The sequence below is a fragment of the Enhydra lutris genome, unplaced genomic scaffold (genome assembly GCF_002288905.1).
Source record: "Enhydra lutris kenyoni isolate GAN:26980312 unplaced genomic scaffold, ASM228890v2 scaffoldscaffold20, whole genome shotgun sequence".
NCBI classification, from domain to species: domain Eukaryota; kingdom Metazoa; phylum Chordata; class Mammalia; order Carnivora; family Mustelidae; genus Enhydra; species Enhydra lutris.
In genome coordinates this window covers 33558389-33580477 of record NW_019154104.1, presented here as the reverse complement: position 1 = coordinate 33580477, position 22089 = coordinate 33558389, and the positions used below count along the sequence as shown (strand labels likewise).

Sequence of the window (22089 nt, the reverse complement as noted above, 5' to 3'; positions counted from 1 at the left end):
CCTGGGAGGGGGTCGCTCCTCACTGCAGCCCGGAGGGACTCTGCGGGTGTGACAGGGGTGCCCAGACCTCGAGACGGGAGATGGTCGCGGCAGCAGCAGAGACGGCGCGGGGAGCCAGTGGCCAGGCCGGGAGCCCCGAGTGCCCCGACGGCCATGGTGCATAGGGAGGACCGAGCCCCTGGACTTCCGCTGAGGCAGAAGGAGCCCCGGGGAAGTGTTCAGTCAGCGAGGGGACTGCGAGGGAGGGAGCAGCCGCGGAAATGAGAAAACCGTTTCAAAGGGCAGATCTGAACACGAACATACCGAACATACCGGTAGTCACAGCCGATGGGAGCTGATCGTTCCCACGGAAGGGCCAAGAGGGCTCAACTGATTCTTGCGTAAAGAGCACGAGGGGCACGAGGGAGGAGGGGACAGGCGTCTGCTCACGCTCAAGGGAAGGAAGCCTGGTGCGCAGGAGGGCGGCACGGTGGGCATGGGTGGGCCCCCGCCGGCTCAGGAGCGTGCCCGCCCTGGCGTGGTGTGAGAGGAGCGTCCCGGTGGCCATGCTCTGCTCCCAGCGGCCTCGGACACGCAGGTGCGGATCAGGAGCAGCCCCGTGGCGAAGGCATCGGAACAGCCGAACCCAGGCCAGGGCTCAGGTGCGCACTGCAGGACTCCTCGCACCCTGGGTCCCTTTCTGGGCACCACGGGGCAGACACAGCCTGCCCTGCCTCTCCCACCCAGCACAGCCAGGAGAAGACCGCGGTTTGTGGATCCCATGAGGACTCCAAAAAGTGCCTCAGAGCAGGCAGACCCCAGGTGAGTCTCAGGACCTTCCCCCGTGTCCTTGTGGCCTGGCCGAGGTCCGGCCTGAACGCCAGGACCAGGGTAGGGACCTGCACGGGGAATGCTCCAGGGAAGCCCTCCAGTGTGGCAGGAACAAAAGGGGCGTCCTGAAGCCCTCGGAGATTGGGGGAGCTCCGGGCAGAGGGTCAGGGGTCCTGCACACCTGCCCCCGGGCGACCCCACCCAGCCTGCCACACAGACACAGGCTCACACATGCCTCACTGGGGAAGAGCTTCCCGTCCTGCGGGAGGAGAGTGGTCCCCAGAGGGAGGGACACTCTTGCCGGAAGGGAAGGGGAGAGAGCCAAGCCCCACTCTCTGTCTCCAGATGCCGGGGCAGTTGCGAGGAGTGTGGGGGCGGGGGACTGAAGCCTCACTGGGAAGGGGGTCCCAGGGACCCAGAAATTCCTGGAGAGACGGCAGAGAGGAAGACTCCAGAAAGCACCCCGTGAAGTCTGCGCCTTCTGGGCTCGCCCCAAGCAGTGCGTGCTGAGTCTGCTCGCAGAGCCACAGGACGGACCACGGCCCCATCCCACGCAGGCCACTGGGGGGGCCTCACACAGGATGATCCAAGGACCACTGTAAAGGCTTTGAAAAGATCGTGTGCCGAAACCGTATGGACATTTTGGGGGTGCCTGGGTGGCTCAGCGGGTTGGGCGTCTGCCTTCGGCTCGGGTCGTGACCCCAGGGTCCTGGGATCGAGTCTGGCAACAGGCTCCGTGCTCAGCGGGGGGCTGCTTCTCCCCTGCCGGACACGTCCCCTGCTTGTGCGCGCTCTCTCCATCCAATAATGAAATAAAACCTTCTTAAAAATCAACATTCTCAGGGGGATTTTCAGAAGACCGGGTGCCCCTAACATAACACCTGAATGTGCTGGATGCGCAGATTCTGCACATGAAGAACCAGGAAGGCCCAACCCACAAGGGAAAAGAAAGTCCACAGCCACCAGGGCCAACGTGACAAGACCCTCAACAAAATATTAGCAAATAGAATCAATGACGCTAACAAAACAGTGGCACAGCCGCGTGGCCCGTGGCCCGGGAATGCAAGCCCAGCTCAATCCAGGAAAACAAATCGGTGAGACCGGCCACATCACCCGCCCCAAGCAGAAAGCACGTGGTCCTAGCAGCCGCCCACGAGAGCTTCCGACCGAGCGCAACACCGGCCTGTGGGAAGCGCTCCGAGCGAGCCGGGCACAGAAGGGCCCAGAACCAGCGGCCAAACCAGACCACACAAGTACCGCTGGCCTAACACCGAAGGACCGAACGCTGTGCCCTAACCCCGCATGAACTCGTGAGGCTGGTGTGCGCTCGTGAGCGTCACAGCAGAGGGACCTGCAGACGCCGTCCCCACCGAGCGATAAAAACCAGTGCAGCGCCCGCCGGGCAGATGGGCCTCGTGGGCTTCGGGCGTGGCGTGGCGTGCCAAGAAGGCGTCGTGTCCCTCGTGTGATACCCGTGCCCACCAGTCAGGGGGACGCGATGCGGGGGCATCCTCCAGACGGGTCATGAACGCAGGGAACGGACGGAGGAACGTTCCGGATGGAAGACTAGGGAGCCGTGGCTGCCAGACACACGCAGGAGCCAGGCGCGGTCGTGGAGCCACGAGGGACGTGGGGAAGTCTGCGTGGCCTCCGCCAATGAGACGGGGACGCCGGGCCCCGGGGGCTCCCTCGTTCTGAAGGTGGAGCAGAGGTTACGTAGGAGAAAGGCCTTTGGCTTCGGGAGCACTCGGAGGCGTCCGGGGAACAGGCGTGCGTCGGCCTGCTCTCCGTGGTGAAGCGCACACGTGTCCGAACACGGGACCATACGTGCACCACACCTGTTCCACGGGGCACGTGCGACATGCGTGTGCTCAGAGGAAGTCCAGAGCCCCAAGGGGAAGGTCCGCGGTCAGTGCGCGAGCCGAGCGAGGCTGCCTTTGCCCATGTGTGTGCAGAAGCCGTGGCTTCCCGCAGCTTCCAGCAGAGTCGGAAAGACGTGTGTCCGTGCACACACGTGTCCCCTGCAGGCGTGCACGTGCTCGTGCGATGCCTCTGTCCAGAAGACATTCGCAAGTTCCACACGAGCGGGTGGGGACGGGTCATACACTGGAAGGACCGGGAAGATGGCGCTGTTGTGTCCATGTTCTGCCGACCAGAGGCCAACAGTCCTTCCCAGTATCTTACAAACATCATGAAGTGAGTGGGGAAACACAAAGGGCTGAGAAGGCTCCGAACCTCGGTGAAGGGGGCACCTGGGAGGCACCGTCAGTGAAACGTCCGACTCTTGATCTCAGGGTCGTGAGTTCAAGCCCTGCGCTGGGCTCCACAGCATGGACCCTGCTTAGAGAAAACCACCACAAGGAAACCTTTGTGGGGTAGAGCAGGACGACAGACGGCGGAGACCGGTCGTGAGGCTGGAGTCATTACCCCGTGTGGCATTCACGGAGGGTCGGCGGGAGAGCGGGGCACTGGGTTCGGGGGTGGGGGGAGCAGGTACCACCCGGACCCAAGACCCACCGGGCCGGTGAGAAGGCCGACCACCGACAGGAAGAGGGACAGAGCGCGGAGAGCCTGCGCCTGCGGTAAGAGGAAAGACTTCCGGGGGGGCGGGGGGACACGGGGGGAAACGCAAACAGGCACTTCCCTAAGGGTCAGGCACGAGATGGCCAGTGTGTCTCACCATCAGTGGGGCTGCAGTGAGACCCCAGGATACAGCACAGGGCTCAGCTGGAGGGTCCAGGCACCCGCTGCGGGGGGAGGCTGCCCGCTGTGCGCACACGAGCCACCGACGGCCACAGCAGTCACTGGAAACGGCAAACAGCCCCACGTGCCCCAAAACAGAGGAGGCCGAGTAGCTGAGGGCGTTCCGTGCAGCGGTGAGGACGACGGTCACCTGTGTGACGTTCACAGACACGTCCCTGGGGGAGCAGCCCGGCCCAGGACACATCACGTGGGGCCTCTGGAAGCTCAGGAACAGGATGGAGCTAAGTTACAACACCGACGGGCGCGCTTGGGTGTCAGCCACGTGGAAAAGTGCTCCAGCTCCACGGCCCGTGGACCGCGGTCAACTCCCTGCCCCTCATGGGGCTTCCGGGGGCGTCCACGGAGCTCAGCACCAAGTACTTGCTGCCTTCCGTGCGCGTCTCAGCCGTTGTTCCCGGTGGAGCACTGCAAGGGAAAATTAACAGAAAATAAAAGAAGACAATGAATAACACGTTTTCTAAAAGCGTCTGTTTATTCATTTGAGACGAGGGCGGGAGAGCACAAGCAGGGGAGCGGCAGGCAGAGGGAGAGGGGGAAGCAGGCTCCCTGCCTAGCAGAGAGCCCGACATGAGGCTCAATCCCAGGACCCTGAGACCACGACCCCAGCCGAAGGCAGACGCTTCACTGACTGAGCCCCCTGGGCACCCGTGGATGAACCATTTTTTTTTTAAAGATTTTATTCATTTATTTGACAGACAGAGATCACAAGTAGGCAGAGAGGCAGGCAGAGAGAGAGAGGAGGAAGCAGGCTTCCTGCTGAGCAGAGAGCCCGATGTGGGGCTCGATCCCAGGACCCTGAGATCATGACCTGAGCCGAAGGCAGAGGCTTTAACCCACTGAGCCACCCAGGCACCCAAAACATTTTTAAGTATTAAAGGAAAATGACCGGGTACCTGGCTGGCCCTGGTGGGGGACACACAGATCTTGATCTCGGGGTCATGAGTTTGAGCCCTGTGTAGGGGGCACAGGTTACGTGAACATAAAATATTTTTTTAAATGATAATAATGAAGGAAAATAACTATGAACCCGGAATTTTATATCCAAGCAAGTTTTCCTTCACACGGGGAGCGTAAAGACGTGTTCTCAGGCACAAAGGGGCTCTGAAAGTTTGTCCCAACTGGACTCCTTGAACGTGCGTTTGGATTCAAAGCAGAAACAGGTCTAAGTGACTCCTCCGGAGATGCGCACAGTGAGGTAGCTGCGGTTTCAGTAAAGGCTGTGGTTGTCCTGAAGATGCTCGTAAGAGCGGAGGCTGAAAGCTTGTGCAACGCAACTGAGAATTCGGGAGAATAAGGGACATGAGAACATGCTGAAGCTTTTATTTTGTTGAAAAAGGTAGAAATGCAGGTGAGTGTAAAGAAGTCGTCAGTCGGGGTGGAACACTGGGCTGGCCGGGTCCGTGGAGCCGCACTCCTGGTCTCGGGGCTCTGAGCTCGAGCCTCACGCTGTACGCAGACACTGCTTGAAAGTAACATCTTTTGTTTAAAAAGTCGCCTGTAAATAAACATGAGAACAGCTTTGAAGTTCCGGACAACTTCCATGGGAACAAATGCTGTGTGATGCGTGAAGCACAGCAGAAAACCAGATCTACCCAATGGTAGATCTGAAAACAAGAAAAGGGAGGAGACAAAAGTAACGGAAGATAAACATAAAATGCAGAGAAAAATCCTAATACAACATGGTTATAACGAGTGCACAGCTGGGCTCCCAGGGGCCCGAGTGGGCTGAGCGTCTGCCCTCGGCTCAGGTCATGATCCCGGGGTGCCGGGACCAAGCCCCACGTCGGGCTCCCTGCCCAGCAGGGAGCCTGCTTCTACCTCTGCCCTCCCCCATGCACACACAGTCTCTTTCTAGGATAAATAAATGTGGGTTGTTTTTTTTTTTTTTTAAGTTAAAACAGGGCTTTTTACAAGAATGCAGGGATGGCTCCTTGTGGGAAAGAGTGCTGGTGTGAATGTGGCGTGTTTCGTTGCAGAAGCGTGAAGGAGAACATCGTATGGCTGTCTTCATTAGTGAAGACGAAGCGTTGGAAATCCATGATGTAGATAAAGCTCTTAGGAAATTAAGAGCAGAAGCAAACTTCCCAAGTCACAAAGCTTCACGGAAAGCACCCAGTGAGCACAGCAGTTCATGGAGGAGACTGGGGTGCATGTCCTGGCCCGAGGGAGAGCGGCCTCCTGCCTCCTGCCTCCTGCCGCTGAGGGAGGAGGCGTTAGCCACGTGGCCAGAATGAAACCGTGGCCCCCACCGAGGCGGTCTACACCCGCAGTGACAGGTGTCACGTCTCTTCGCTGGGAGCCTCTCCTGCCGGTGCTCCTTGGGCCGTGGGACAGATAGCACTGAACTTGGAGGACGTACCCCATCGGGAGGAAAGGGCGCTTCCAGGCCGAGGTGGCGTTGGGAAGTGGCTCACCGCATAGCAAACCAGACAACACCCGCGGGGTGACTCTGATGTCGGAAGACGTGGGTGTGAAGGAAAAACCCGAGAGCAGGAAATGGGTGAGCATGTGACGTGGAGAGGCGGCATGTCCCCAGACGCTCGCCGTCGGAACCGAGGAGCCACAGGACACTCCATCTGGTGAAGGCGGAACCGGAAGTCTCCGTTCTGCAAAGGGCAAGCGTGAGCGGGTGTCTGCCCAGAGACAGAGTGGGGACGACGGTGAGCGCAGTCTGCGCGGGGCGGGCAGTGCGGCCACGCGTGGCTGCGGGACGGGGCGGGCTCACCCGAGCAGCCAAGCGGGAGCCGGTGGAGACGCTCGCGGACAGTGAGTGGACATGGGTTGTGTAAATTCGGAGACCGCTTGAGGCCCGTTCGCCTGCAAACCTGTGGAAGGCAGACAGGGCTGAGGGAGGTCTCGGGGACAAGAACGTCGTGGCTGGTGGGAGGGGGAGCGGCTGGAGGGGTGCACGGCCGGCGTCCCTGGCCACATGCCGGGGCCCACTGCTCTGCTCCTGGGCTCCCGGCCGTGGGAGGGCAGGCACTTCTGTGATGGCAGAGCTGGAGGCAGCAGGTGTCCCCCATGGGAGGTGGACGGGTCCTGTGGGGTCTCACCCACCGGACAGAAGCAGCTTCGAGGACGGAGCTTGAGTGCATGACACCAAGTGGAGGGAAACAGAATGGGAAAACCCAAAAACGTGCACTCCTTTGGGCCGCAGTGCCCAGACCCGGTCCCGAGGCTGCCAAAGGGGCCACAGCAGATTCTCAGGGCTTTTTTAGGGAAGCAGGTAAGCACGGCAAGCCCGATCCCGCGGGGTCTCAGGACAACCCGGCACCGCCGCCCCCCTGGGCTCTCTGCAAGCTCAGCGCTACAGCAGGGGCGCCAGCCCCACGCCAGCCAGGCCCCGGTTCCAATAGCGGCTGTGGTCCTCGGCTTCAGGAGGCGCACAGAGCTCGCAGTGGCCGACACGCGACATGCTGCGGACGTCATCGCAGTGATGTAAGACTCACGTTTCCAGTGTGTGCGTAGTTGGTTTTCTTTTTTTTTTTTCCTTTTTTTTTTTCTTTCTGAATGGCTGCTGCGTAATTAAGGTCCATTACGCCGTTGGGCCCTGATGCACAGAACCATCGGGTGTTTCTTCTGAGCAGGGGTTCCTGTGAAGATCCCTGAGGGAGGGCCTTGCCAGACCCCGGGACGTGACCTCAGGGGAGAGCCACCTGCTGCCTCCGACCTCCCCCTGCCCCGGGGAGACAAGCCTGGTCTGAGCCCCGTGCCTGCTCACATCCCGTCGTTGCCGTCACGGCGGCCTCCGGCCTCGGCGATCCAACTAGAGGGGTGGGGGTGTTTGCGCCGTCACGTCCGCCACCGCGTTACCCACAACAGCCACAGCTGGGAGGAGGAGGAGAAAGACGTGGTCCATCCGCACATAGACTCTTCCTCGGTCTTCTTCAAGGGAGGAGGTCCCGACACCTGCCCCCGCGAGGCTGAACCGTGGGGACATCGCACGGACTGACCTCAGCCACTCACAGGACAGACACCCTGTGACCCCTCACCGGACGTCCCTAGAGGAGTCCGTCCGCACAGACACAGCGGGCTGGGGCTCGGGGGCCGGGCGAGGGCACAGAGCGTGCATGGGGCCAGAGTGGCCCTCGGGGAGGATGGGAAGGTTCCAGAGATCTACTTCATGACGGCGTGACTGTGCACAACAGGACTGACCCATACACTTAGAACTGGTTAAGACAGTAAACTTCATGTTACTTTTTACCAACCAAAGTTAAAAACTGGGGGCGCCTGGGCAGCTCAGTGGGTTAAAGCCTCTGCCTTCGGCTCAGGTCCTGGTCTCAGGGTCCTGGGATCGAGCCCCGCATCGGGCTCTCTGCTCAGCGGGGAGCCTGCTTCCCCTCTCTCTGTCTGCCTCTCTGCCTACTTGTGATCTCTGTCAAATAAATAAATCTTTTAAAAAATTAAAAACTGTCCCCAGAAGGGGTGGGGACAAATCTTGGGTGTAACAAACAGCAATCCGAGGAAGAGCCAACAGCTCCTACGCCACAGACCCTGTCCCCGAGTCCGCCCGAGCCCGCCAAGCCCCTGTACCTCGTCTTCAGGACCCCTGCACACCTCACCCCTCCCCGAGGCCCTCTCTCAGTGCTGCTCCCCCCACACACAGACCCGGTTTCCTCTGTCTGACCCCCCTCCAGGGCCACTCAGTGCCTGTCCTCCAAGTCTCTGACCACCACTCTCTCTGACCCCTGACCCCCAGTCCCACAGCAAGGCCGCCCTGCCTGTGGGGTTTAGCCTCCGCCATCCAGGGCAGTGTCAGCCCCGGTTGGTGGGTGAGTGGGGAATAGGCAGCTCAGCCAAAAAGGGGCAGACACAGGAGGACGGCAACTGGCCACACTCAGTGCCCAACATCCAGTAGGGGACACGGGAGTGTGGGGACCCGTGCAGGGCTGGGGGCCACTGCCGCAGGGCAGGACCCGGGGCAGGGCGTGGCTGTGGACCAATCACCAGCTGTGTCCCTCCAACCAGATTTCATACGTGCCACTGAGAAGCGTCCCATTGCCGGAGTCTGACCTTCAGCAGGACCCTGGGAGCGCCCAGCAGGTGTCCCCCCAGAGGTGAACTGACCAGCCGGCGGCCCAGCCCACCGTGCCCCCAAGCCCAGGCCTGGCCACGGTCAACCAGCAGTGTGAGGAGGCCCTGAACCGAAGGGACGGGAAGCCGGCCAGTGGACCTGGTGCGGGGCTGGTGGACCTGGTGCGGGGCCGGTGGACCTGGTGCGGGGCCGGTGGACCTGGTGCGGGGCCAGTGCCGTGGACGCAGCAGCTGACACACACGCACCTGTGTGCGGGGCTCGCCCAGAGGTCCTGCCAGCCATGTTCGGTTCAACAGCCGAAGGGGCCAGCATCGGCATGGCAGCCTGTAACGGCTCCTGATCCTTCCAAGGGTGTCCTTGCCAGTCACGGTCTCTGAACTGTCTGTCCCTGCTCTTGTGTTCCCAGGAGGCCCGGTCATGGTGCCGCCCGAGGTCCACTCCCACTGGCCCAGCTGCTGTGCAGGCGGGAGTCTGCAGGTCACGGACCGCTCCCCGCGTTGGGTCGAGCCCGCACCCCCCTGCCCTCCGCCGGGCCTATGTCCACCCTGCAGGCCCGGACACATTATGACCCCGATCCCTCTTCTCCAGGGCTCCTGCCTTTGTCTCCTCCACACGTCCTCACAGGTTACGACATCACGGGGGGTTCTACTGCGGCGCGTCTCTCCTTGTCTCTCTGGGGCCCTCGGAGCAGCAGGTCATGGGGGTCATGGACTGCGGTGTCTTCGCCTCCACAGCTGCCCGGAATGTCACGTCTCCCTGGGGAGCCTGGGCTCCCCTGTGCATCCTCACAGACACCTGCCTGCCCGGAACAGTCCCACTGCACCCCCCCGCGGGTCCTCACTCCCCCCACTGCCTTGCCCCCCCACAGACCCCACAGCCCCCCCGCTGGTCCCCACTGTCCGCCGCTGTCCCCCATGGCCTTGCCGCCCCCCACCAGCCCGCCGTGTGTATGTGAGCTCTGCAGGCCTGCACCTACGTCTGCTCCAGAGGCTGCCTCGGGCCTGTGGACCTGTCCCGTCCCTGCAGGGGAGGCGGGGAGTGTCAGACTGCCGCGCCAGGGGAGGGGATGGGCCTCCCTAGTTCTCCGGACACCTCCTGCCACTGAGCCTGCAGACCACACCTGCTCGCTTCCCCCGCCCAGACTGGGGCTCTCCGGGCCTGACCCACCCCACGTGCCCCGCATCCACAGCAAAGTCGCACAGACACGAGTGGGGTTTGAGTGGGTTGTATTGGATCCACAGATCAGTCTGGCCAAGGGCGGCCCCACAGAACTGAGCGCGCCTCTGGCTTCTACACGTCGAGCTCCCGAGGGCCCACGGGGGTCCCAGCTCAAGGGCAATCCGCAGAAGGCAGGGAGCTTTGAGTGGACTTGCTTCCCAGATGAGGAGGGTCCCGCCGGTGGTCAGGACGGCTGAGGGCATGGGAGGCAGAGGGGTCGGCTGCAGGGCGTCCAAAAGGGACTCTACACATCCAGAGACGGCGGGCAGACAGTCGAGGCCCCGTGAGCCCTGGACCACAGCTGGAACTCTGACAAGGAGCTGGGAGGGGGCTGTGGTTGGGAGGGAAGGACCCCGGCCCAGAGACTGCACGGGCCAGGCCCGTGAGGAGAGGGTCAGGGACGCCCTCCTGGGCGGTCTGCCTGGTCTGACCAGTGCAGAGGGAGCAGCGGGCATCCCTCGGGCACAGCCAACGAGAGAACGCTCCGTGGGGACCCAGGCTGTGAGAGCATCCTTGGGCCTGACCCGGCTGGCAGTCGGAGACAGCCGACAGGCCCCTGCACCTGCCCAGCAGCGGGCTGGGGTTCAGCTGTCCCGGGCTGAGAGAGGCAGGACGAGGCCATCTGTGCCTGCTGGGTGAGGGGTGCCGAAAGGCTGAGCCCCTGGGACGGAGGGGGGCCTGTTCCGGCAAGTGGGGGCACATCACCCAGACAGATGGCTCTTTGTCAGGGCCGAGCCCAGCTCCCCGAACAGTCCCACGAACAAAGCCCCCTCTGTCCACAGTGGCCTCCCCCTCACCCCCAGCACCGCCCCCAGGAAAGAAATAGCATCCCCCACCCCCAGGCTCCCGGCCAGCATCCCCGCCCACCACACACGCACACACACCAGGCCCGGGGAACAAGGTGGGACGGCAGTGGGGGCCAGGACGCAGTGCGGATGGGACATCCAGGGCTGTCCCCTCCCCCAGGACCCTGAGGTCCAGTCCATGCTTCAGGCCGTGCCTGACCCTCCAGCTCCAGGGCAGCCCAGGACCAGCCCTCCTTTGGCCCTCACTACCCAGGGTCCCGTTCCCTGGGCCTGAGCACAGACCTGACCCTCCCCAGATGGGAACCTGGAGGGCTGGCTGAAGGGGGACCAGGACAGGGCTTCACCCCTGCAGGGAGGCCTCTACAACTCATTTCTGCACACTGTCTTGATCCTGCACGCCCACAGACACCTGTCACGTCTGCCTCCAGTATGTCCCAAAGCAGGGATGGGCCAGAGCTCAGGGCAAGCACCCCAGGGGGTCATGTCGGCAGCATCCCTGGGGCCGCCGGAAACCTGCTCCTCTGAGGCTCTCAGGGCGTCAGGGCCGGCGCCCTCCGGCAGGACCCACCCTCGGGCCCTCAGCGACCAGACGGCAGGATCCAGATGAGGCCGGGCTCGGCTCCCGCCAGCCTGGCCAGCTCCTGCCGACACCGTGCCTGCAGCTGGCCCAGCACAGCCTCCAGGCGGCTCTCCCGGATCCGCAGCGCCCCAGTCAGCTCGGCAGCCCACAGGCCGGGGCCCTCCACGGCTCTGGCATCCCTCTTCACCAGCCTGCAGGGCCTGTGGGGCAGCGCCGGGGCCCCACCTTGCTCCCAGGCCCGCTGCAGAGCTGCCAGGTCCCGCCCCACAGCCTCCTGTATGGCCCGCTGCGCAGTGCTCCACTCCGGCCCCCAGCCTCCAGCCTGCACAGGGAGAGGGGGGAAGGGGGAGGTCCTAAAGCGGGGGGCAGCTACACCCTGCCCAGGTCACAGGCTTTGAGCCCCCTCGGCCCCAGCACCAACCCCCAGCCGCGCCCTGAGAAGGCTGACAGCCCAGATCCGACTCCTCCTGGGAAGGGGGCCGACCACAGTGCAGGCCCCTCCAGCCCTTACGTCTCCCTCAAGGAGCACCTGAGCCCTGAGCCCATGGAGGGGCCCCGGGGACAGGGCCGGCAGCTGCAGGCCCGACCCACTCCACAGATCACCAAGTCCCCCTCGGCCCGTTCAGAGCCGAGCACAGACCCCCGACCCACCTACCCGCAGCCCGACCCGCCACACCAGGGTCAGTGTCAACCTCGCACACCCACTGTCCTCTGCTGAATCAGCCTCCCCGGGCCCAGCGCTCCCAGGATGGGGAGCGTGCAACGGGCCGGCCCAAGGGGACACTGCCTGTGGAGGCTACTTCTGACCCTCCAGGTGGGCCCATCCCAGAGGCTCTGTGGGGTGGGGGACTGAGAAGAGGCTGTGTCCCCAAGGTGCAGCCCTCAGTGGGTTCTGGTCCAAAGCCTCGCGCGGTGGCAGACAGCTTGTGAGACGCGCGTGTGAGTACCAGCCACGCTCCAGCGGCCACCACAGCAGAGGGCAAAGGGCTGCGGGCTGCTCCTCACACGGCTCTACAGGCTTTGGGGGGAAACTGTGCCCACGAGTTCCACCGAGACGCTTCAGGAACCATGAAGGGACCGTGGCTGGTCCCGCCCATGGAGAGCACTGCCGCACAGGGACGGGGCCGCGGCTGGGGGCTGGGACAGCGGGACTCCTCCGGCCGCCACCCCCCAGGGCTGCTGCGGTCCGCCCTGCCTCCCAGCCTTAAACCGCAGGAGTTCCACGAGGGCTGCGCCGTGCCCCGTGTCCGCCCCAGGCCCCCACCTTGGCCTCCCAGGCTGCCCGCCGGGGCTCCGCAGCCCCCTGCAACTCCCCACGCAGTCCCTGTAGCTCCCAGGCCACCAGTTCCAGCTCGCCAGGCCCCGGCGCAGGGTCCCTGGGCAGAACCGTGGCCGGTGAGGCTTCCAGGGGGCAGCTGCCCAGGACCGTGTCCTGCAGAGAGAGACCCAAGTAAGAGGCAGGCAGCGAGCCCAAGCCTTGTTAGCACAGCCCACAGCCAGTGGGGACAGAGGTGCAGAGGCCTGGGAGCAGCGGCCTCCCCGCACCCCAACCCCGAACAGCCACCCATCATGCCCGCAGGCCATGAGGCCAGGGAGGCACAAAGGCCAGACTTGTGGAAGGCCCCCTAAGGGCAGGTGATGGGACAGACAGACATCTCGGAAGGCCTCTGACTCAGGGCAAGCTGGGTCCTAACACGAGCTGCGTGGCTGGGTGTGTATGTGGCCTCCCGTCTCCTCCTGTCTGGGAAGAACACAGCTGACCGCCCCACCCCGGGCTGCTGGGGTCAAGGCTCAGGGAAGGGAGGGGAGCCGGGCGCACCATCCACCGCCAGAAGACCAGCTCCCGACGTCGCCACTGCAGGGTGGCCTCCAGGCGCGCGTTCTCACTCTCCAGCCTCTGAAGCAGCTGCAAAGCAAACCACAGACCGTGGCCAGGTCAGACCCCCTGGGGCCCCCAGCGCCGGCCACACAACCCCCACTGGGGCCCCCAGCGCCGGCCACACAACCCCCCCTGGGGCCCCCAGCGCCGGCCACACAACCCCCCCGGGGCCCCCAGCGCCGGCCACACAACCATCACGCCCACCGGTCTCTTCCGCCCCCAAGCCAGTCGGTCCCACCAGCCACCCACCCTGCAGGGCAGCCCCACTGCCAGGGACCACCAGGCCGACCACACCTGTGGGCCCCACACTGGCCCCAAAGGTGGGCCCCCACAGGGCCAGGCGCGGACAACAAGGACCTTCGACTCAGGACCTCTGCCCCACACCCCTCACTAACTGGGGGCTGCACCCGAGACGTGGGCAGAGGAGGAAGGCCCAGGATGGGGAGGCTGCCAGGCTCTCGGGAAGGGAACCCTTCCTGGGGGAACCCCCCCAACACACCTGGCTCAGCCCCAAACGTGCAGACCCCACCCAGACACGGGGGTCCCGGGATGGCCATGTGTTCCAGCTCCTGCCAGTCCCACCACCAGAGGGCCCACTCAGCCCTGCGGAGGTCCAGTGCAGGCCTCCCCCAGCCCCACCCGGTGCCCCCGCCCGCCCGCCCCACCAGGAAGCCACAGGCCCCTTCCTGCTATGACTCTGAATGCAGCAGCTGGCCTGGCCACCGGCACTGCTCCTTCTAGAAGACAGATGCTGGGCTTCCTGGGAATCCAGCAGCATGCTCTGGGGCCAAGGCAGAGGGCCAGCTAAGAGCTCTGCCAAACCACCACACGCTGCACAACAGGCACGCGTGGCTCGGAGGCTCACCGACAGAGAGAACACCCGTGGGTCTAAGGGAGAACCACCTCAGAGCACGGAGACACGGGGAGGGTGCAGGCCACATGCGAGCACGTGCACAGTTCAGGCCCCCACATGCTCCCCCCCTCCCCAGCTTCAGGAAAGGGGGGCAGCACAACAGGAAGAGGCTACAAGTCCCCTCTGCCCTCCGACTTTCAGGCCCAGTGCTAGAGCCTCCTGAGACACCCCCCACCCCCCTGCTCCGTCCTGCTGCCCTGCGGCCAGGCCCCGGGACATAAGAAGGCTGCAGCCCCACCAGGAAGCAAGCTCGCTCACTGCCCAGCTAGTCCGCAGCATGCCTGGCCTCGCGCAGCAACCGCAGATCCCTCGGGAAGCTTCTGGGACCCGTCCCAAGAGTGCAGGCCCTTTGGGTACACTGGCCCAGGCTTCTGCCAGCTCCCCCTCCAGAAACCTTGGAAGGAAGCCAACCGTGACCCCCATCCACCTCGTGCCGTCTGCAGTCCTGCGGCACCTCAGAGGCAAGGGGGAGCCCCACAGGCCCCCACACCATTGAGGCCGGAGCCCCAGGCAACACCTGGCTGGGGCTGGTGCCGCTTCTGTTCTGCTCCAGCCTGGGGGCGGGGGGCCCAAGGGCAGGAAGCCTGGGCCTTGCCGAGTCACCCACAGAAGGGGACATAGCCAAGGGCACCTCGGGTCGCCGAGACACTGTCTCTGCACCTTCAGGGACCAGTGCAGCCCTGCCTGAGCAGGGCCAGCCAGGGATTGGCCGGGGACGCAGGCCTGGCAGACACCCCAGGTGGCTACCCCATCCCCACACAAGGGAGCACAGGACTCCAGAGCTAGGATCTGCGGGACCTGGAAAGAGGGGCCACTCCAGCCCTGAGCGTCCGCCCTCCTGCCTGGCCAAGTGTCCCCCAGGCTGGACAGTGCCGAGGGCCAGAGCCCAGCCCTCAAGTGACAGCCAGCCCTGGGCCTGCCCCAGGACACCCTGGACATGCAGCCCAAGGGAAGGAGAGAACCAAGGCAGAATGCGGTCTCCTGAAAAGAAACTCAACGAGGTGTGGGGCATGCTAGACCACCCTCCTCCCACCACCTCAAGTGCCGGATGACCCCTGCACGCACTCCAGGCACCTACCCCATGAGCTTGAACCCTTGAGCAGTCTTCCTTAATTCCAGAGCCCCCCCGCCACCAACCCAGCTGCCAGCCCAGCCTAGACACCTGTGCCCCTGGGGCCCTAACCATGCCCAGCCACATGTACACACAGCAGCTGGTCTAGATTCCTGCACCACTGGCCGGTCTAGGGAGCTGGGGAAGGCCTTGAGGACATTCCTGTCCCCCACACTAGCAAGATGGTGAGTTGGGCAATCACCCAGGCTCAAAGCTGGGCAGCTGGGTCCTCCTTCTCAGGTCCCTCCCCACCTCAACCCCCACCACCTCACTTCTTTGCACTCCTATGGTACCAACACACACCAGCCCTCACCTGCTGGCCGCCCTCTGGGTCCCTGAGCAGCTGGATCTCAGCAACAGACAGGTGGCCAAGGCTGCGGTCACTGTGGCAGCCGCGGGTATAGGAGTGGATCTGAAACAGGCAGTGCGAACCCCAGGTGAGCAGGAAGGGGCGCTTCTCCAAGTGCTGAGGGAGGTTTTTGGAGCCTCCCTTACAGGCAAGGAAACGCGCCACACCTCGCCACAGTGCTCCAGGGCAGGCAAGGGTCAGGCTTAGGACAGTGGTCAGCACTGCTGGGGCACTGGCCCAAGGCCCTCCAGGAGGTCCCTGCAGGGCGAGGGGCACTGGGCGGTCCCGCCTATAGCGTCCCCCTCCCACACGGTTCCCAGGAGTCTGGTGGGGACCGGAATGGGGCACCCCCGCTTCTCCCTAAGGTCATCAACTGCCAGGTCCATGTGGTGGAAGAAACAGCCTCTGGACAAGCTAGGTGGTCCGGTGCAGCCAGTGGTGGGGACACAGAGTGACCGTTTGGGTCTGGGGGGCAGGGAAGGCTTCCCGGCAAGGGGAGACCAGAAGGCATCATGGAGGTTAACGGGCAGCCGTGTCCCGGCCAGGACAAGCAAGTGAAGCTTGCGCCAAGAAAGAGAGACACAGGTTCCAAGAAGGACTGAAGGAGCAAAAAAGTCTTCTGCAGGGGTGCAGAGGTGCACGGGTGTGGGGTGCACAGGTCCAGGGTGCAGAGGTACAGAGTGGGGGGCCCAGCATGGAGGAGCCCTATGCTGGTGGGAGTCCGAGCCTCCCTGCCCAGCCACCTCTCAACCTGGACTTTGCACTACACCTGTAAGAGGGACCTGCGCCCCCAAAGCTGTGCCTTACCTGCCCTCAGGAACCCTACAGAAGCCGCCTACCGCCCATCAGCCGACACCCAGGATGTGGGAAAGAAACAGGCGCAGGCAGGAGCGGCTCCCCCGGGCCCAGAACCCATTTCTTCTCAGAGACAGAGCCTGAGGGCTCTGATGACTTCTGGAACCAGGAAGGCCAACCCCACAGGCTCCCCGCTCCACTGACTCACTGCCCCAGGGATGCCCAACTCCACCTGCCCTAGGACCCCTCCTGGACCCCCTGAAGCCCTGGGCTCAGGTTCTGGGCCACTGCAGGGCAGTGCCCAACGGGTCAGCTCCCAGCCAGGCCTGGGCCCCATGCAGCCCAAGGCCAGGCTCCAGACTGGATGGACAGGCCTCCGGCAGAAAGAGGCAGCCAACAGCCTGTAGCACAGAGAGTAAGTGCCCCTGGGTACACAGTCCTCAGGGAACAATACCTTGCCCAGAAGGGCACACAGCTCCTGCTGACTGGTGATCAGGTCTCGCCACCGGAACCGCAGCTTTCCCATCAGCCACTGCAAGTGGCGTATGTCCACAGGGCCATCTGCTTCTTGGCAGGGTGCAGGTGGGCCAGGATTGGCCAGGGCTTCACACTGAAGAGGGCACAAGGGTCACACCCTGCTCCCATATTCCCTGTGGAGACCCCAAGGGAGACAGGAAAAAAGAGGCTCCTGGAGAGAGAGCCATGGGCCCCCAGGGCTGCCAAGAGGAGACTTGGGGGGGCGCCTGGCTGGCTCAGTGGGTTAAAGACTCTGCCTTCGGCTCAGGTCATGATCCCAGGGTCCTGGGATCAAGCCCCGCATCGGGATCTCTGCTCAGCAGGGAGCTGCTTCCCCTCTCTCTCTGCCTGCCTCTCCCCTTGGGGGTCACACCCTATGAGCACACATGCCACCCTGCCCAGAAGGAGGGCCAGGGAAGGAGGCGGGGAGCAGGGAGGGGAAATGCGGACCCTCCCAGGGCGGACCTGAGGGTTGGCCCAGACTGCTCCCAGGCAGCCTGCCAGCCCCCAGTCCCATGCCCCCTCCAGGCATACGCACCTGGCACAGGGGTATCTCATCACCCAGCCACACTCGAGTCTGGGCCAGCAGGTGTTCCAGCAGGGGCCCGCGGGCCAGCAGCCAGGCCAGCGCCAGTAGAAGCTCACGGCTGCCCTGGGAGCCGTCCTCAGGGAGCTGTGCCAGCACCCGCCTGGGGTAGCCCTGGGAGCACAGCGCCGACTTCACCAGGCGGACTTGGGCCCCTAGGGATGGAGGACCGCCTGCTCAGGGGGCCGCCCACGGGGAGACCTGACACGACCCCCAAGAAGAGGCCATGTTTGGAGGGAACAATCCATACTCACAGGGTGAGGGTATCTGGGCTAATGGGGGCGGGGCTCATGAGGCGGGCGGGGCTTTGCCCGAGCAGGTGGAGGGGGCGGGGTCAGGGCCCGTAGGGGCGGATTCTTACCAGGGAGGCGGGGCTAACCGGGCGGGGGGGCTTTACAGGAGGCGGGCCCAGGCACAGGGTCTGTGAGTGGATAGAGCCAGCCCGCAGGGGCGGGGCTTACTGTGGAGGCGGGGATAACTGGGGCGGGGCTTGCGCGAGCAGGTGGACCCGCGGTGAGTGGGCAGGCCTTACGGGGAAGGCGGGGCTTACCGAGGGCAGCGGAGGCCCGGGCGCCGGCGGCCGGCGGCGGCGAGAGCACGCGGAAGAGCAGCTGCCAGAGCGCTGGGGCCTGGGGGTACCAAAGAGCGGCATTCAGCGGGGCCGGCCGCCTCCCTGCGTCCGCCCGGGCCCCCGCCCCCCGGCGTCCGGGCCTCACCGCCTCCGGACGGTCGAACTTGGCGCGGCGGAAGATTTCGGGGCTGGGCCCGGCGGGCAGCGTCTGACTCAGCGCGGCGATGGCCTCGGGCAGGGCCCCGACCGCGTACCCCCGGCGCCGCCGCCGCCCCATGCATCCGGCTTCCCTCGGATTGCGCGCGGCGACCGCCGCGCGGGGCCGTCGCCCGGCTGCCTCCAGCGCCGGCCCAATGAACGGCACCGGGGCCTTTGAGTGACGTCTGTCCTGTCCAGTGCGGAGGCCGTTCCTGGGCGGCACGGGCCAATTGACGTCGAGAGCTCCATGGGTCCGCCCTGCGGCCCAATCGCGCGGACCCGCCTCGCTCAGGCCCCGCCCCCCAGCGCCCCGCCCAGCCTCGCGCCAGAGGCCGCGGAGCAACCGCGCGTGCGTCCGCGGTTGAGCGCGCCGGAGCCCCTCCGCCTCCGCGAACCCCCGCCCGGCGGGCGCGCCTGGGGCTCCCGCGGGGTGCGGGCGGCGCCTCCGCACCCAAGCCCTGCCACGCACCGCTGTCTGGCGGGTCCCCGGCGGCCGCGGCCCCAGAGTCCGGCAGCGCGCACGGACGCCCCGGCGCGGGCAGGGAGGCGGCGCGCGTCCGCCCCGAACGGCAGCGCCCCGCGCCTGCAGAGCCCCGCGCCCCCGGCTAGAGCCGGCGGCCCGCGCGGTCCGGTTCTGAACGTGCGGCGGGTAAAGCCTACCTCCGCGAGGCGGCGGAGCGGCCCGAGCCGGCGGCCCACGCGCCCCTCCGCGCGCCGGCCGTGGCCACGCCTGCAAGGAAGCGCGTCCGGGCGGGTCCCGGCGCCCCCACCGCGGTCTTCACCGTCGCCCGCCCCCGGCTCCGGCACCGCCGGCTCCTACCCAGGAGTCCCCGGTCCCCGCCTCCAACCCCCCTTCCGCTCGGTCCAGCCTGGTCCCCGCAGGCCGCTCTGCCGACGCCAAAGTAAAGACCACAGTCCTGACCCACCCGCCCTGGCCGCCGGCGATCCGCGCCGCACGCATCCCGGCTGCGAGCTACCCCCCAGGCCCCAGAACGCTGAGGAGGCAGGAGCCTCTGCGGCCTCGTTCGGCGCTGCCCCTCCCAGGACTTGGTGCAGCTTTTCCTGCGCACCCCGACTCCGCGCTCTGGCGCGACGGCCCCAGCCCCCACCCTCCCAGGGTCCTCTGGGAAACCAGCGCCTCACCTTGGCACCGTCTGTACCCTCCCACCCCGGTCTTCCAAACGAACCGTGGCTCCCACCTCCCGGAGTTCTGCAAGCCACCCAATAACCTTCCCCCACCCTACAGGTGGCCCTTGAGGACCCCCCCGCAAACACCAGACTGTCCAGCTCAGGCCTGCAAAACCCTGGAGAAGGCCGAGGCCTGGGAGGGGTGGCCCTCTGCTGGGGCTGGAGTCCGAGTGGCCAGGAGGGAATGGGGAGGGCTCTGCGTGTGGCTCAGTCTGCAGGTACTGCTAGAATTGACATGGGAGTTTCCAGAAAGCCCCCAACTATCCACTGCCCAGACAGTCCTCAAATTCCCCATTTAGTGGCTGGCCACTCGGTATGGGGTGGGGGGCGGGAGACAGGGCTGTCTAAGTTCATGCCCCTGCAGGAACATGGCTGGCCTGCGGGTGGTAATGGGGACAAGGGTGGGGCAGGAAGTGGAGAGAACAGGCAAGGACGCCTCACCCCAACTCCCCCAGAGCTTCTCAAAAACAGAACCAGGGTGAGCACAGCTGGTTCACCCTGTGGCCACCACCCACCAGCTCCTAGGCCTTACGATACCGCTGACCTGTAGAGCCTCCCTTCGGCCTATCCCACAACCTCTGGAGGCTGCGGCATTTACTGGGCTGGGAGCTAGAGAGTGGAGCCACCGTGGGCCCTTCCTGGGTGGCCAGCCCCTTGTCTTGTAGAGGAAGCTTCAGGCTGGGAGGCCCCCAGCACAGCACCCCGCAGGGCGGTGAGCCACAAGGCCAGGTGCGGTAGGAAGAGCCAGTGCCCCTGGCATCACAGCGGCCAGCGGCAGCCCCCCACCACCATGCCCCCGCCAAAGCCTCTCCCCCTCCTCTGCACACACAGGCAAGGCTTCTGAGGGTTCAACTTTATTGAGGGCATGGGAGTTGACAGGGGGCCCGGGGTGCCTGCGGATGAGGCCTGCAATCAGCCTGGAGGGGCAGTGGCCCGGTGGGCAGCCGGGGACAGTGTTCCCATGACCTGCGCAGAGAGAGAGGTGAATGCAGACACAGAGAGCTGTCAGACCTCCCTCAGGAATGAAGGGACCATCCCGAAGGCCTGATGGTCTGGGCTGGTACCTGGGTTTACTTGAAAGTGTGACTCTCAGCTCCACCCCGCCCAAAACCTGCAGGAAAAAAGAGGAGGCAGGTGAGGGGTGGCCCCGGGAACCATACCTTCAGGGCAGGCTAGGGGGGAGCGGGAGAAGCATACCTTTAGGCCCGAACATGGAGGCGTAGCAGGGGTGGTTGCAGTAAGGCTTGCCTTCATGCTGCAGGGAGAAGGGCCATGAGAGGCTGTCCGCCCTCACCCCGCGCCCCTGCGGCCCTCCAGGCCCCACCTACCTCAGCGTGGCCCCCTGACGTCAGCGTCTTCCCGCATTTCTCACACTTCAAGCAAGGCCGATGCCAGTCCTTCCCCAGAGAGGTCACCCGCTCAGCTGCAGAGGCACAGACGGTGCCCCCCACCCAGTATAAGACCCTGCTCTGGGGTCACAGGGCACAGCCACCTACTCACAGCAGCCTTCTCCAGTTCCCTCTGCCCTTGGTCTCACCCGGGGCGCCTGGTGGCCCACCCTGGGTCTCAGCCCTGTGCCGCATCAGTGGGGGGGGGAGGGGGCACCTCCAGTCCCCTGGGCCAATCCCGCCAAACAAACGGGAGGGGGCGCGGGGTGGTACTGCTGGAGGAGACCCGGAGCGCCGGGGGCGGGGGCATGGGTGACCCGCGGCGCTGTATGGGTGGGGCCTGCAGGGCGCCCTTCTCTGGGGGCGGAGGCGGGAGAGACACTTCCCACTTCCTTCCCTGGGTGGGCCCCGGGGCGCGGGACAGGGAGGCGGCACCCGGAGGCGGCACCCGGTTCCGAGCGCGCCCGGGATCGCGCCCCGGGCGCCGGTTTCCGCGTCTGTTTCTGCTTCGCGATGGGAGGGGCGGCAAGAACGCAGCGCTTCTCCCTCGGCCGCGCGGTCCCCGCCCGGGGCGCACCGAGGGGGGACGGGAGAGCGGGGGATACCCAGCGACGGGGACACCTGAAGAAAGGGGGACCCAGACAAGGGGAGACCCAGCGGGACCGACAGGAAGAGAGCGGGGCGGAGACCCGGAATCAGCAGAGACAGGGCCATCCGACGCCGGGGTCCTGACCCGCACACCCAGGCGGTCGTCGGCAAGGCTGAAGTGTCGGCTCTCGGCACGCGGCCCCCCGGTCCCCCGGCGCGCCCGGCCCTCCGGAGGGGCCCGGCCGGGTTGTCCCCTGGGCCGCGCTTCCTCGTGGGGGCGGCGCGGGGCGCGCGCTCCCGGCCGGGGCTGAGCTGGGGTAGGCGGGGAAGGCTCACCAAAGTACACCTCCTTGTCGCACTTGGGGCACTTAGGCATGGCGGCTGGGGGTCCGGCGCAGACCACGGAGCGGGAGCAGACAGGAGACCGGGACTGGGTGGGTCCGCCGGGTGCGCGCCTTTCAGGGACCCCAAGACCCCGCCCCCTTGAGACCCGCCCTTCGAGCCCCGCCCCCTGAGTCCTGGCTGTGGACCCAAGGACCTGGGTTCCAGGCCAACCCGCTAAGAAAGGTCGTCTGGTCCACCCCCGCCTCCCGCAGCGCCCGGGCCCAGCCGACCGCCGGCGGGGAGGGGTGAGGGAGGAGGGTTGTCGGGGGAGAGCGCGGGACCCGTGCATCCGTCAACGCTTAAATGCAAATACATGGAAACCAGCGCGGGCGGACTTCTCCTCGCACACTTGGACCCGACCCCGTCCCAGACGGAGGGCTGGAGATTACCGAGGACGTCTGAGCAGGGTAG

The 22089-nt window shown here is 65.3% G+C and overlaps 2 protein-coding genes across 4 annotated transcripts; both read right to left on the bottom strand.

Annotated features, from left to right (window-relative positions):
- Positions 1-9817: 9817 nt before the first annotated feature.
- On the bottom strand, positions 9818-18488 carry LOC111148696 (tubulin epsilon and delta complex 1). 3 transcript variants are annotated; one of them, XM_022505487.1, is made up of 8 exons: positions 18078-18482; positions 17912-17990; positions 17314-17516; positions 16714-16869; positions 15429-15527; positions 13032-13118; positions 12464-12644; positions 9818-11527 (listed from the first exon to the last, which is right to left on the bottom strand). In XM_022505487.1, exons 1-8 carry the CDS (start codon positions 18207-18209, stop codon positions 11211-11213), a joined length of 1254 nt encoding a protein of 417 aa, XP_022361195.1. In that variant the 5' UTR covers positions 18210-18482; the 3' UTR covers positions 9818-11210. The 3 variants fall into 3 exon arrangements, with proteins under 3 accessions (XP_022361195.1, XP_022361194.1, XP_022361196.1); XM_022505486.1 differs by having other exon boundaries at positions 9818-11534; positions 12477-12644; positions 18078-18481; XM_022505488.1 differs by lacking the exon at positions 15429-15527 and having other exon boundaries at positions 18078-18488.
- A 1668-nt stretch (positions 18489-20156) lies between these two features.
- On the bottom strand, positions 20157-21849 carry LOC111148537 (cysteine rich protein 1). Its single transcript, XM_022505171.1, has 5 exons — positions 21631-21849; positions 20647-20741; positions 20516-20573; positions 20383-20429; positions 20157-20284 (listed from the first exon to the last, which is right to left on the bottom strand). The coding sequence occupies exons 1-4, from the start codon at positions 21668-21670 to the stop codon at positions 20389-20391; spliced, it is 234 nt and encodes a 77-aa protein (XP_022360879.1). The 5' UTR covers positions 21671-21849; the 3' UTR covers positions 20157-20284; positions 20383-20388.
- Between the last annotated feature and the right edge of the window lie 240 nt (positions 21850-22089).